General features: G+C 37.1%; 1 protein-coding gene across 1 annotated transcript in view; it reads left to right on the top strand.

Moving 5' to 3' along the window:
• Positions 1 to 15,636, top strand: part of ZDHHC15 (zinc finger DHHC-type palmitoyltransferase 15) — a 184,519-nt gene that overhangs the window by 45,693 nt on the left and 123,190 nt on the right. Inside the window, exon 2 of the mRNA XM_007097497.3 lies at positions 7,391 to 7,417. Coding sequence (XP_007097559.2) covers positions 7,391 to 7,417 — 27 coding nt within the window. The remainder of the gene's footprint in view (positions 1 to 7,390; positions 7,418 to 15,636) is intronic.

Genomic DNA, 15,636 nt, shown 5'->3' with positions numbered 1-15,636 from the left:
TCTATCTTGGAGAATGTTCCATGTGCACTCGAGAAGAAAGTATATTCTGCTTCTTTGGGATGCAGAGTTCTAAATATATCTGTCAAGTCCATCTGATCCAATGTATCATTCAGGGCCCTTGTTTCTTTATTGATCTTGTGTCTAGATGATCTATCCATTGTTGTAAGTGTAGTATTAAAGTCCCCTGCAATTACCACAGTCTTATCAATAAGTTTGCTTATGTTTGTGATTGTTTTATATATTTGGGGGCTCCCGTATTCGGCACATAGACATTTTTAATTGTTAGCTCTTCCTGGTGGATAGACCCTGTAATTATTATATAATGCCCTTCTTCATCTCTTATTACAGCCTTTAACTTAAAGTCTAGTTTGTCTGATATAAGTATGTGTACTCCAACTTTCTTTTGACTTCCAGTGGCATGATAGATAGTTCTCCATCTCCTAACTTTCAGTGTGACGGTATCCTTCAGGTCTAAAATGATTCTGTTATAGACAGCAAATAGATGGGTCTTTTTTTTTTTTTATCTATTCTGATACCCTATGTCTTTATGTTGGATCACAGTGTTATTATATAAAGATATGAGTTTAGAGTCATTGTGATGTCCGTAGGTTTCATGCTTGTAGCGATGTCTCTGGTACTTTGTCTCACAGGATCCCCCTTAGGATCTCTTATAGGGCTGGTTAATAGTGATGAATTCCTTCAGTTTTTGTTTGTTTGGGAAGACCTTTATCTCTCCTTCTATTCTAAATGGCAGACTTGCTGGATAAAGGATTCTCAGCTGCATATTTTTCCTGTTCATCACATTGAAGATCTCCTGCCATTCCTTTCTAGCCTGCCAAGTTTCAGAAGAGAGATCAGTCAAGAGTCTTATAGGTCTCCCTTTATATGTTAGAGCACGTTTATCCCTCGCTGCTTTCAGAATTTTCTCTTTATCCTTGTATTTTGCCAGTTTCACTATGATATGTCGTGCAGAAGATCGATTCAAGTTACGTCTGAAGGGAGTTCTCTGTGCCTCTTGGATTTCAATGCCTTTTTCCTTCCCCCAATCAGGGAAGTTCTCAGCCATGATTTCTTCAAGTACACCTTCAGCACCTTTCCCTCTCTCTTCCTCCTCTGGAATACCAATCATGCGTAGATTATTTCTCTTTAGTGCATCACTTAGTTCTCTAATTTTCCCCTCATACTCCTGGATTTTTTTATCTCTCTTTTCTCAGCTTCTTCTTTTTCCATAATTTTATCTTCTAGTTCCCCTATTCTCTCCTCTGCCTCTTCAATCCTAGCCGTGGTCGTTTCCATTTTATTTTGCAGCTCGTTTATCATGTTTCTTAAGTCCTCCTGACTATTCCTTAATCCCTTGATCTCTGTAGCAATAGATTCTCTGCTGTCCTCTATACTGTTTTCAATCCCAGCGATTAATTTTATGACTACTATTCTGAATTCACTTTCTGTTATATTGTTTAAATTCTTTTTGATCAGTTCGTTAGCTGTTGTTATTTTCTGGAGATTCTTTTGAGGGGAATTCTTCTGTTTGGTCATCTTGGATGGTTCCTGGAGTGGTGCGGAACTGCAGGGCGCTTCCCCTGAGCTGTCTTGAATAATTCGCGTTGGTGGGTGGGGCCGCAGTCAGACCTTTTGTCTGCTCCCAGCCCAGCGCTGGGGCCACAGTCAGACTGGTGTGTGCCTTCTCTTTCCCTCTCCTATGGGCGGGATTCACTGTGGGGTGGCGTGGCCCGACTGGGCTACTCGCACACTGCCAGTTTTGATTTGTGGTGCTGGGGATCTGGCGTATTAGCTGGGGTGGATCGGCAAGGTGCACAGGGGCAGGAGGGGCAGTCTCAGCTCGCTTCTCCTTCAGTGATCCGCCTCAGGAGGGGCCCTTCGGGAGGGAGTCAGACCCGCTGCTGGAGGTGTGGATCCGCAGAAGCACAGTGTTGGGTGTTTGCGAGGTGCCAGCAAGTTCCCTGGCAGGAACTGGTTCCCTTTGGGATTTTGGCTTGGGGATGGGTGAGGGAGATGGCGCTGGCGAGCGCCTTTTTTCCCTGCCAAACTGAGCTCTGTCATCCTGGGGCTCAGCAACTCTCCCTCCGGTTTTCCTCCAGCCTTCCCGCTCTCCGAACAGATTTTTTAACTTATAACCTTCCAGATGTTAAGTCCTGCTCGCTGTCCGAACACACTCCGTCTGGCCCCTCTGCTTTTGCAAGCCACACTCGGGGTCTCTCCTTGGCCGGTGGGCCGCCCCTCCGCCCCGGCTCCCTCCCGCCAATCTGTGTGGCCGCACCGCCTCTCCACCCTTCCTACCCTCTTCCATTGGCCTCTCATCTGTGCTTGGCTCTGGAGACTCTGTTCTACTAGTCTTGTGGCGGTTTTCTGGGTTATTTAGGCTGGTGTAGGTGGAATCTAAGTGATCAGCAGGACGCAGTGAATCCAGCGTCCTCCTACACTGCCATCTTCCCCCTACTAATGACTTTTATATTTACCTATGTAGTCACCTTTACCAATATTCTTGATTTCTTTTAATGGCTTGAATTATAGTTAGTGTCTTTTAATTTCTTCCTGGAGAGCCCGCTGTCATTTCTTGAAGGATAGTTCTACCAGTGGTGAACTCCCTCATTTTTTGTTTATCTATGAATATTATTTTATCCTTCATTTTTTGCCCCCGGACGACAGAGCTCAGTTTGGTGGGGAACAAAGACGCTCGCCAGCCCCATCTCCCCTGCCCATCCCACAGCCAAAATCCCAAAGAGAACCAGTTCCTGCCAGGGAACTTGCTCGCTCCGCACAAACACCCAACTCTGTGCTTCTGCGGAGCCAAACCTCCGGCAGCGGATCTGACTCCCTCGCTGCCACAGGGCCCCTCCTGAAGTGGATCACCTAAGGAGAAGTGAGCTAAGCCTGCCCCTGCTGCCCCCATGCACCTTGCCTACCCACCCCAGCTAATATGCCAGATCCCCAGCACCACAAGCCTGGCAGTGTGCAAGTAGCCCAGACAGGCCACGCCAACCCACAGGGAATCCCGCCCCTAGGAAAGGGGAGGAGAAGGAACACACCAGTCTGACTGTGGCCCCAGCGGTGGGCTGGGGGCAGACATCAGGTCGGACTGCGGCCCCGCCCACCAACTCCAGTTATACACCACAGCACAGGGGAAGTGCCCTGCAGGTCCTCACCACTCCAGGGACTATCCAAAATGACCAAACGGAAGAATTCCCCTCAGAAGAATCTCCGGGAAATAACAACAGCTAATGAACTGATCAAAAAGGATTTAAATAATATAACAGAAAGTGAATTTAGAATAATAGTCATAAAATTAATCGCTGGGCTTGAAAACAGTATAGAGGACAGTAGAGAATCTCTTGCCACAGAGATCAAGGGACTAAGGAACAGTCACGAGGAGCTGAAAAGCGCTTTAAACGAAATGCAAAACAAAATGGAAACGAGGACGGCTCGGATTGAAGAGGCAGAGGAGAGAATAGGTGAACTAGAAGATAAAGTTATGGAAAAAGAGGAAGCTGAGAGAAAGAGAGATAAAAAAATCCAGGAGTATGAGGGAAAAATTAGAGAACTAAGTGATACACTAAAAAGAAATAATATACACATGATTGGCATCCCAGAGGAGGAAGAGAGAGGGAAATGTGCTGAAGGGGTACTTGAAGAAATAATAGCTGAGAACTTCCCTGAACTGGGGAAGGAAAAAGGCATTGAAATCCAAAAGGCACAGAGAACTCCCTTCAGACGTAACTTGAATCGATTTTCTGTACGACATATCATAGTGAAACTGGCAAAATACAAGGATAAAGAGAAAATTCTGAAAGCAGCAAGGGATAAACGTGCCCTCACATATAAAGGGAGACCTATAAGACTTGTGACTGATCTCTCTGTTGAAACTTGGCAGGCCAGAAATGATTGGCACGATATCTTCAGTGTGCTAAACAGAAAAATTATGCAGCCGAGAATCCTTTATCCAGCATGTCTGTCATTTAGAATGGAAGGAGAGATAAAGGTCTTCCCAAACAAACAAAAACTGAAGGAACTTGTCACCACTAAACCAGCCCTACAAGAGATCCTAAGGGGAATCCTGTGAGATAAAGTACCAGAGACATCACTACAAGCATAAAACATACAGACATCAAAATGACTCTAAACCCGTATCTTTCTATAATAACACTGAATGTAAATGGATTAAATGCGCCAACCAAAAGACATAGGGTATCAGAATGGATAAAAAAACAAGACCCATCTATTTGCTGTCTACAAGAGACTCATTTTAGATCTGAGGACACCTTTAGATTGAGAGTGAGGGGATGGAGAACTATTTATCATGCTCCTGGAAGCCAAAAGAAAGCTGGAGTAGCCATACTTATATCAGACAAACTAGACTTTAAATTAAAGGCTGTAACAAGAGATGAAGAAGGGCATTATATAATAATTACAGGGTCTATCCATCAGGAAGAGCTAACAATTATAAATGTCTATGCGCCGAATACCGGAGCCCCCAAATATATAAAAGAATTACTCATAAACATAAGCAACCTTATTGATAAGAATGTAGTAATTGCAGGGGACTTTAACACCCCACTTACAGAAATGGATAGATCATCTAGACACACGATCAATAAAGAAACAAGGGCCCTGAATGATACATTGGATCAGATGGACTTGACAGATATATTTAGAACTCTGCATCCCAAAGCAACAGAATATACTTTCTTCTCGAATGCACATGGAACATTCTCCAAGATATATCCTTCATTTTTTGAAGGATAGTGTTATTAGTTATATAATTCTTAATTGACAGATCTTTGCCTTTCAACACTTTATTTATTTTTTATGTTTATTCATTTTTGAAAGACATAGACAGAGCACAAGCAGGTGTGGGGTGGAGAGAGAGAGGGACACAGAATCTGAAACAGGCTCCAGGTTCTGAGCTGTCAGCACAGAGCCCAACACGGGGCTTGAACTCATGAGCCACGAGATCATGACCTGAGCCAAAGTCGGATGCTCAACTGACTGAACCACCCAAGCGCCCCTCCTTTCAACACTTTAAATATGGCATCTCACTGCCTTCTGGCCTCCATGGTTTCCAAAGAGAAATAAGCTGTATTTATTTATTTATTTATTTATTTATTTATTTATTTATTTATCATTTTTGGGTGTGAAATTGCTTATGTTTTCCTGTTTTCAAAATGTTTCTTTGTCTTTGGTTTTGTCAGTTTGATTATGTGTCTCATTGTGGATATCCTTTAATTTCTCCAATGTGGAGTTTGTTGAGATTCTTGCATGTTTAGATTGATGTCTTTTACCAAATTTGAGGAGTTTTCCAGTTATCATTTCTTCAAATATTCTTTTGCTCCCCCTTTCTCTGAAACTCCCATTATGCAGATAGTAAATTTGATGGTGTCCTACAAGTCTAACAGACTTTGTTCATTTTTCTTTCATTTCTTTTTCATTTTTCTCTTCATATTGGATAATTTAAATCAACCTGTTTTCATGTTCACTGATTCTTTCTCCTGCTGCTTAAATCTAATGTTGGGTCCCTCTAGTAAAGTTTTGATTTTATGATTGTCGTTTTCATCTCCAGTATCTTATTTGGTTCTTTCTTTAATTTTTATCTCTTCATTTATATAGATACTCTATTTTTATTCTTCTGATCTCTTTTAGTTCTTTATACATTGTTTTTCTCTTAGATCATAATTAAAATAGTGAATTTAAAGTCTTTGTCTACCAAGTCAATGCCTAGTCTTCCTGGACAGTTTCTATTAATTTCCTTTACCTATTAGTAAGCTATACTATTTTGTTTCTTTGCATGCCCTATAAATTTTGTTTTTGAAAATATACATTTAGAATATCATAAAATAGAAATCTAGAAATTAGATTCTCTATCTCCCTAGGGTTTGTTTTTGCTGCCTGTTATGAGTTCGTTTTGTTTGCTTCTGTAGTGATTTTTTTATATTAAAGAATTTATTCTTTTTTACATGTGATCTTTGAAGTCTCTGTTTCTTAAATTTGTAGTCAGTTGGTTATATAAATTTTTCATGAGTGCCCTGGATTCAGAAATGGAAAAGAAGAAAAAATATACTCTTATCAATCTTTCTTACCCAGGATTTTTTAACTGGAAAGGAACGAAAAAGAGTAGCCATGTAGGCAGGTGTATTATGAAAATAGGACATTATCTGGTCAGATTTTTTTAGCACAAATAAAGTAGAACAGTTTTAACGTTCATTCAAATGATTATTGGAAGGATAAAATTTTAAGACTCAACAAAAATAGATGTAGAAATGAAGAGAAAGAGAAGTATGACTGATGAATGACCTGAGGAAATAGCCCTACAATACAAGTCTCATTCTCTGTTTGGATTTTTCCCCATTTTTCTGACCTTAAGTGTTTATCATTGTATATGAAAACCATCTTAATTCAATACCTTCTCAAGATTGAAAACCATGCTTTATAGCTTCACTTTGCCTTAACATCTAGTATAATTGCACACAGATATTGTTGGTGACTAAAAAGCGGTAGGCCTCACTTTCTTCAAATGACATTCTGGCAAAAATTATGTATATATTACGTAAAACAGCAAATAGTGATTGGGGAAAGTAGGCACAAAAGCCTTGAAGCCTGGAATCTAGTCCCAGCTCTACCATTAACTTGCTCTGATACCTTGGGCAAATCATTGATACTACTCTAGTCCATTTTTCCCAGTGTAAAATGAAACCAATAAACCAGAGAATTGCTAAAGTTTCTTTCTGTTCTGATATTCTATGAAATCATAGTTCAAATATAATAATAAGAAGTAATTTTGTTATGTACTTGCCTTGTGCTAGATACTATGCTAAACAGAAGTTACATTCATTAACTCATTTAAATATTGAGTAACCTTGTGAGGTAGGTAATGTTAGGGAAGTTAGGGAACCTGCCTGAAGTCACAAAATAGTGCAACTGGGTTTTTAACCCAGGCAGTCTGATTTCATACCTGGCATGTAACCTACACACTAAATTAACTCTAAATACACAAGGGATACTTGGTATTTAAAGATGTTCTCCAGTGAATAGTCTGAGAAAATGAATAATCAATCATCTTCTAATTGATTGGCTTTTTAGCTCTTACTACCATGTTATAGCTCAAGAGTTTCTATTTAGTGGGACATAAAAAATTTATATTACATCTGTATTTGTTGAATGAGTAGAAATTCGTACTTACTCAGGTTTAAGATGAAGAAACATAGTAAAGGATGGAATTTGATCATCCTTATCGTCCCTTATCTTAGCAGGTTGATTGTTTCCTAATGTATTAATTCCATTGAATAAACTGCTCAAAAATAGTGGTATGGACAAATGGATTAGAAAAATTATATTTTTAGATATCACTAATTTTGACCTTTCCCTTTCTTTTTTACAGTGACTGTTTTGAGCCCAGCAGAGAAAGGTAAGATAGCATTTTAAATTGCATTGGTCAGAATTGTATCTCTCTAAGAGTGAAAAACATAAAAGCCTAGAAATTGGGCAACTTTCCCAGGAATACTGAATTGAGTGGAAAGTTTGGGATGGCAGTTTTCAGGAAGCATACACAGAGCATACCCAGAGATATATCAGAACATATTTTTAGTGGCCCCTATGGCTGTAGGACAGAAATTGGAAGTTATCAGGATTTATGATAGAGAGGACCTAGGCCCTTTCTTGCTTCATCACGGTTGTCCTAGGTACTTTGCCTTCCTGTGCAATTCATTCCTCCTTCAAGATATGGAGTAAGGGCACCACAAAGAAATATAAAGGGATAAGTTCTTCACCATCGGAGGTCCAATATATTTACTATATTCTTCTCCACTCTTCACCCCCATCCAGCTTGATCTACAATTTATACTACCACAGTAAAAAGATTGAGGAATTTTCCATTAAAAAATGTGTAAGCTAAGTATGAGCCTTAACAAACATTTAGCTTTACATTATTTTCTCAGGCTTTACCATAAGTATTTAGCCACTTTATATAGGCACTTTTAATTCTCACTTCATGGGATTAGCTGTTATAATTCATTAATTACATAATATTTATATTATACTTTTTAAAAATAAAGTTTATTTATTTATTTTGAGAGAAAGAGAGAGAGAGTTTGAGTGGAGGAGGGGGGCAGAGGGGGAGAGAGAGAGAGAGAGTCCTATTCATGTTCCACACTCAGCACAGAACTTGGCATGGGGCCTGATCTCACAAACTGTGAGATCATGACCTAAGTCAAAATCAAGAGTTGGAGGCTTAACCAACTGAGCCACCCAGGTACCCCTATATTACGCTTTTTATTCATTCATTTTTAATGATTTTTTACCTTAATTCCAGTATATTAACATAGAGTGTTATATTACTTTCAGATGTACAATATAATGATTCACAATTCTGTGCATTACTCAGTGCTCATCATGATAAGTTTAGTGTTTAATCCCCATCACCCATTTCACTCACCTCTGAACTAACTACCCTCTGGTAACCACCAGTTTGTTTTGTATAGTTAAGAGCCTGTTCCTTGGTTTGTCTCTCTTCATCTTCTTTTTTTCCTGTGCTCATTTATTTTGTTTCTCAAATTCCACATATGAGTGAAATCATACGGTATTTATCTTTCTCTGATCAACTTATTTCACGTAGCATTATACATTCTGCCTCCATTCCTTTGTTGCAAATGGCCAGATTTCATTTTTTTCTCTGGCTGAGTGCTATTCAATTGTATATATATACCACATCTTGTTTATCCATTCATCTGTCACGAACACTATGGCTGCTTTCAGTTTTGGCTATTGTAAATAATGCTGCAAGAAAAATATGAATGCATGTATCCCTGTCAATTAGTGTTTTTGTGTCTTTTGGGTAAGTACCCAGTAGTGTGATTACTGCATCATAGAGTAGTTCTGTTTTTAAAATTTTGAGGAAATTCCACAGTATTTTCTGCAATGGCTGAACCAGTTTACATTCCCACCAACAGTGTAAGAGTTCCCTTTTCTCCACACCCTCACCAACACTTGTTGTTTCTTGTGTTTTTGGTGTTAGCCATTCTGATAGGTGTGAGTTTTGATTTGCATTTCCCTGATGATAAGTGATGATGAGCATCTTCCCATGTGTCTTTGACCATTGAATGTCTTCACTAGAGAAATGTCTGTTTATGACTTCTGCCCATTTTTTTAATTGGATTATTTGTTTTAAGCGTGTTGAGTTGTATAAATTCTTTATGTATTTTGGATACTAACCCATTATTGGGTATGTCATTTGCAAATATCTTCTCCTATTCCGTAGATTGCCTTTTAGCTTTGTTGATTGTTTCCTTCACTATGCAGAAACATTTTATTTTGGTGTAGTCCCAATACTTTATTTTTGCTTTTATTTCCTTTGTATTAGGAGACATATCTAGAAAGATGTTGCTACGGCTGATGACAAGGATATTGCTGCCTTTGCTCTCTTCTAGGATATTTATGCTATTAGGTCTCACATCTATGTCTTTAATCCATTTTGAGTTTATTTTTGTTTATGGTGTAATAAAGTGGTCCAGTTTCATTCTGTTTCACATAGCTAACCAGTTTTCTTAACACCATTTGTTGAAGAGATGGTCTTTTTCCCATCAGATATTGTTTCCTGCTTTGTCGAATATTAATTGACCATATTATTGTGGGTTTAACTCCTGGATTTTCTATTAGGTTCCATTGATGTATGTGTCTATTTTTGTGCCAGTACCATACTGTTCTAATCACTATAGCTTTGTAGTATAATCTCAAGTCTGGAATTGTGATACCTCCAGTTTTGTTTTTCTTCTTCAAAATTGCTTTTGCTATTTGGGTTCTTTTGTGATTCCATACAAATTTTAGGATTCTTTGTTCTAGCTCTGTGAAAATTGCTATTGGTATTTTGAAAGGGATTCCATTAAATGTGGAGTTTGCTTGGGATAGTATATAAATTTTAACAGTATTTGTTTTTCCAATCCCTGAACATGGAATGTCTTGCCATTTCTTTATGTCCTCTTCAATTTCTTTCATCAGAGTTTTCTAATTTTCAGAGTATAGTTTATTTTCACCTCTTTGGTTACATTTATTCCTAAGTATCTTCTTATTTGGGGGGCAATCTTAATTGGCATTGTCTTCTTAATTTCTGTTTCTGCTGCTTCATTATTGCTCTGTAGAAATGTAAAAGGTTTCTGTACACTGATTTTGCATTCTGTAACTTTACTGAATTCAGTTTTTGGTGGTGTTTGGGGGGTTTTCTATATAGAGTATCATGTCATTGACAAATAGGGAAAGTTTTACTTCTTCCTTGCCAGTTTAGATGTCTTTTAATTTTTCGTTGTTGTTGTTTAATTGCTGTGGCTAGTACATCCAGTACTATGTTGAATACAAGTGGTGAGAGTGCATATCCTTGTCTTGTTTGTGACCTTAAGGGAAAAGCTCTGTTTTTATCCATTGAGGATGATATCAGCTGTGGGTTTGTCATATATGACCTATACGATGTTGAGATATGTTCCCTCTAAACCCACTTTGAGTGTGTTTATCATGAATGGATGTGGTACTTCATCAAATGCTTTTTCTACATCTATTGAAATGATCATATGGTCTTATCCTTTATCTTATTGATGTGATATGTCACATTTATTGATTTGTGAATATTCAATCATCTTGCATCCCAGGAATAAATCCCACTTGATCATAGAGAATGATATTTTTTAATGTATTGATGAGTTGGGTTTGCTAATATTAATATTTTGTTGAGAATTTTTGCACCTGTATCCATCAGGGATATTGGCCTGTTCTCTTTTTTAGTGGTGTCTTTATCTGGTTTTGGTATCAGGATAATTCTGGCCTCATAGAATTCATCAAATGAATTTTGAAGTTTTCCTTCCTTTTCTACTTTTTGGAATAGTTTAAGAATAGGTATTAATTCTTCTTTTATTTTTTTAAAAGTTTTTATTTAAATTCCAGTTAGTTAATGTATCATGTAACACTAGTTTCGGGTGTACAATGTAGTGATTCAGCACTTTTATACCACACATGATGCTCATCACAACTGCACTCCTTAATCCTCATCACTTATGTAACCCATCCCCACCCAACTCCCTTCTGTAAACCATCAGTTTGCTGTCTATAGTTAAGTCTGTTTCTTTTTTTGCCTCTCTCTCTCTTTTTTAGTTTTGCTCATTTGTTTTATTTCTTAAATTCCACATATGAGTGAAATCCTATGGTATTTGTCTTTCTCTGATTTCACATAGTATAATACTCTTTAGCTCCATTCATGTCATTGCAGATGGCAATATTTCATTCTTTTTCATGGATGAGAATATTACATTGTATGTATATACCACGTTTTCTTTATCCATTCATCAGACAATGGATACTTGGGCTGTTTCCATAATTTGGCTATTGTAGATAATGCTGCTACAAATATTGGGGTGCATGTATCCCTTTGAATTAGTATTTTTGTATTTGTTTCATCCTGCCTTGTTGACTGAGGAGACCAAGGCACTAAAAGGCTGTTTTGCTCAAGGTCACACAGGTAATAAATAATAAAGCCAGGATTTTAACCCTGGTAGTTTGGCACCAGAATCCTTACTCTTTTTTTTAAGTTTTTATTTAAATTTCACTTAGTTCACATAGAGTGTATTAGTTTCAGATGTACAATATAGTGATTCAACACTTTCATACCATACCAGTGACCATCACAGCAAGTGCACTCCTTAATTCCCATCATGTGTGTGACCTATACTATAGAGTCTGTTTCTTGCTTTGCCTCTCCCTCTCTGTTTTTTTTCTTTACCTATGCTTGTTTGTTTTGTTTCTTAATTTCCACATGAGTGAAATCATAAGGTGTTTGTCTTTTTCTGACTGACTTATTTTGTTTAGCATAATACACTCTAGCTCCATCCACATTGTTACAAATGGCAAGATTTCATTCTTTTCAATGGCTGATAATGTTCTAGTGTGTGTGTGTGTGTGTGTGTGTGTGTGTGTGTGTGTGTGTGTGTACACACCACACCACATCTTCTGTATCCATTAATCAGTCGATGGATATTTGGACTCTTTCCATAGCTTGCCTATTGTTGATAATGCTGCTATAAACACTAGGGTGCATGTGTCCCTTTGAAGCAGTATTTTTATATCCTTTGGGTAAATACCTAGTAGTGCAATTGCTGGATCATAGGGTACTTCTACTTTTAACTTTTTGAGGATCCTCCATACTGTTTTCCAGAGTGAATTCCACATCTTTTTTAACCATTCACCAGCCACTGGGCACTTTGACTGTTTCAATAATTTGGCTATTGTTGATAATGCTGCTATAAATATCAGGGTGCATGTAAGCCTTTGAATTAGTACTTTTGTATTCTTTGATTAAATATCTAGTAGTGCAATTGCTGGATTGTAGAGTAGTTCTATTTTTAACCTTTTGAGGAAACTCCATTCTGTTTTCTAGAGTGGCTGTACCAGTTTGCATTTTCACCAACAGGGCAAGAGGGTTCCCCTTACTCTACATCCTGGCTAACACCTGTTATTTGTTGTGTTGTTGATTTCAGCCATTCTGACAGATGTGAGGTGATATCTCATATTAGTTTTGATTTGCATTACCCTGATGGTCAGTAGTGTAGAGCATCTTTTCATATGTCTATTGGCCCTCTAGATGTCTTCCTTGAAAAAATATGTATTCATGTCTTCTTCCCATTTTCTAATTGGATTATTCATTTTGGGGGTGTTGAGTTTTATAAGTTCTTTATAGATTTTGGATACTAACCCCTTGTCATGTATGCCATTTGCAACGATATTTTCCCATTCCATAGGTTGCCTGCTAGTTTTGGTGATTGTCTCCATTTTGCAGAAGATTTTTATTTTGTTGTAGTCCCAATAGTTTATTTTTGCTTTGGTTTCCCTTGCCTCAGAACACATACCTAGAATGAAGTTGCTATGGCCAATGTCAAACAGGTTACAGCCTGTGTTCTCCTCTAGGCTTCTTATGGTTTCAGATCTCACATTTAGGTCTTTAATCCATTTTGAATTATTTTTGTGTTTGGTATAAGAAAGTGTTCCAATTTCATTCTTTTGAATATTGCTGTCTAATTTCCCCAACACCCTTTGTTAAAGAGACTGTCTTTTTCACATTGAATATCCTTTCCTGATTTGTTGATTAATTGGCCATATAGTTGTGGATTCATTTCTGGGTTGTCTATTTTGTTCCATTGATATATGTGTCTATTTTTGTGCCAGTACCATACTGTTTTAATCACTGCAGCTTTGTAACATAAGGCCAGACTTCTGATGCCTCCAGCTTTGCTTTTCCTTTTCAAGTTTGCTTTAGCTATTTGTGGTCTTTTGTGATTCCATACAAATTTCAAGATTATTTGTTCTAGGTCTGTGAAAAAAATTCTGGTGGGTTTTGATAGGCATTGCATTAAATGTGTAGATTACTTTGGATAGTATAGATATTTTAACAATATTTGTTTTTCCAATTCATCCTCATAGAATATCTTTCCATATCTTTGTATCCTCTTCAATTTCTTTCATCTGTGTTTTGTAGTTTTCTGAGTATAGGTCTCTTATCTCTTTGGTTAGGTTTATTCCTAGTTATCTTCTTATTTTGGATGCAATTGTAATTGAGATTGTTATCTTAATTTCTCTTTCTGCTGCTTCCTTATTGGTGTATAGAAATGTAATGGATTTCTCAATGTTGATTTTATATTCTGTGATTACTGAACTCATGTGTCAGGTCTAGCAGTTTTGGGTGGAGTCTTTTGGGTTTTCTACATAGAGTATCATGTCATTTACAAATAGTGAAAGTTTTACTTCTTTCTTATCAATTTGGTTGCCTTTTATTTCATTTTGTTTTTTAATTGTTATGGCTAAGCCTTCCAGTACTGTTAAATAACAGTGTGAGAGTGGACATCCCTGCCTTTTTCCTGACTGTAGAGAAAAATCTCTTAGTTTTTCCTCATTATGCATGATACAAGTTGTAGGTTTTTCTTATATCGCCTTTATGATGTTGAAGGATATTTTTTCTAAAACTACTTTGTTGAAAGTTTTTATCATGAATGGATGTTGTACTTTATCAACTGCATTACCTTGATACCAAAATCAGCTAAGGACTCCACTAAAAAGGAGTACTAGAGGCCAATATTCCTGTTGAACATGAATGCATAATTCTTCAGTGAAATACTAGCAAACCGAATCCAACAATATATTTTTTAAAATGATTCACCACAATCAAGTGGGATTTATTCCTGGGTTGCAAGTGTGGTTCATCATTCGCAAATCAATCAATATAATATACTACATTAATAAAAAGAATGAAAATCATATGATCATTTCAATAGAAGCAGAAAAAGCATTTGACAAAGTACAACATCCATTCATATTATCACTCATTTAAGAGAGGTGTTGGCTATAGAGGCAACAGAGCAGAGTGGTGGGAAGACAATAGAACATAGTAGTTAAAAGTCTGGGTTCTGGAACTATCCTCTCTAAATTCCAATCCTGGCACCAGCACTTCCTACTAAATTATTCAAACTTCTGTTGCCCACTTTATTTACATGTGGAATAAAATACTACCTATTTCATAGAGTTATTGTGAGAATTTAATGAGATAGTGCATGCAAAATACTTAGAACAGTGGTAAAAAAAAAAGCCATACTTTTCTCAGCAGATATTTGCTACTATTGTTATAGCCTTAGAGCAAGTCTTGAGTTGCCTCTTATTCTCATGTATGGTTCTTTAAGTCAGAGATCATATATATATATATATATATATATATATATATAATGAACATTTTCTTTTTTCAAATTTTTATTTAAATTCTAGTTAGTTAACATATAGTGTAATATTGGTTTTAGGAGTAGAATTTAGTGTTTCATCAGTTACATATAACATTCAGTGCTTAACACAACAAGTGCCCTCCTTAATACCCATCAGTCATTTAGCCCATCCCCTTCCCACCTCCCCTCCATCAACCCTCAACCCTTGTTCTCTATAGTTAAGAGTCTTGTATGGTTTTATTTTTTCTCTTTTCCCCCCTTCCTCTACATTCATCTGTTTTGTTTCTTAAATTTCACACACGAGTGAAATCTATGGTATTTGTCTTTATCTGACTGAGGTTATTTTGCTTTGCATTATAACCTCTAGCTGCATCTATGTTGTTGCTGCAAATGGTAAGATTTCATTCTTTTTTGTGGCTGAGTAATATTCCATTATATATGTATGTGTATATATATATGTGTGTGTGTATGTGTATATATATATATATATATATATATATATATATATATATATACCACCTCTTTATCCATTCATCAGTCGATGGATATTTGGGCTGTTTCTATAATTTAGCTATTGTAGATAATGCTGCTATGAACATCTGGGTACATGTCTCCCTTTGAGTTAATATTTTGGTATCCTCTGTGTAAATACCTAGTAGTACATTTGCTGGGTCATAGGGTAGTTCTAGTTTTAACTTTTTTGAGGAACCTCTATACTGTTTTCCAGAGTGGCTGTACCAGTTTGCATTCCACCAACAGTTTAAGAGGGATCCCCTTTATCTGCTTCCTCACCAACATCTGTTGATTCTTGTGTTGTTAATTTTAGCCAATAAAGATAGTTTTCCATAATATGCTTTGAAGACATGTTGGAAGAGGGATTAACTTATGC

Source organism: Panthera tigris, chromosome X, assembly GCF_018350195.1.
Source record: "Panthera tigris isolate Pti1 chromosome X, P.tigris_Pti1_mat1.1, whole genome shotgun sequence".
Taxonomy (NCBI): Eukaryota; Metazoa; Chordata; class Mammalia; order Carnivora; family Felidae; genus Panthera; species Panthera tigris.
This window is presented reverse-complemented; position numbering and strand designations above follow the sequence as displayed.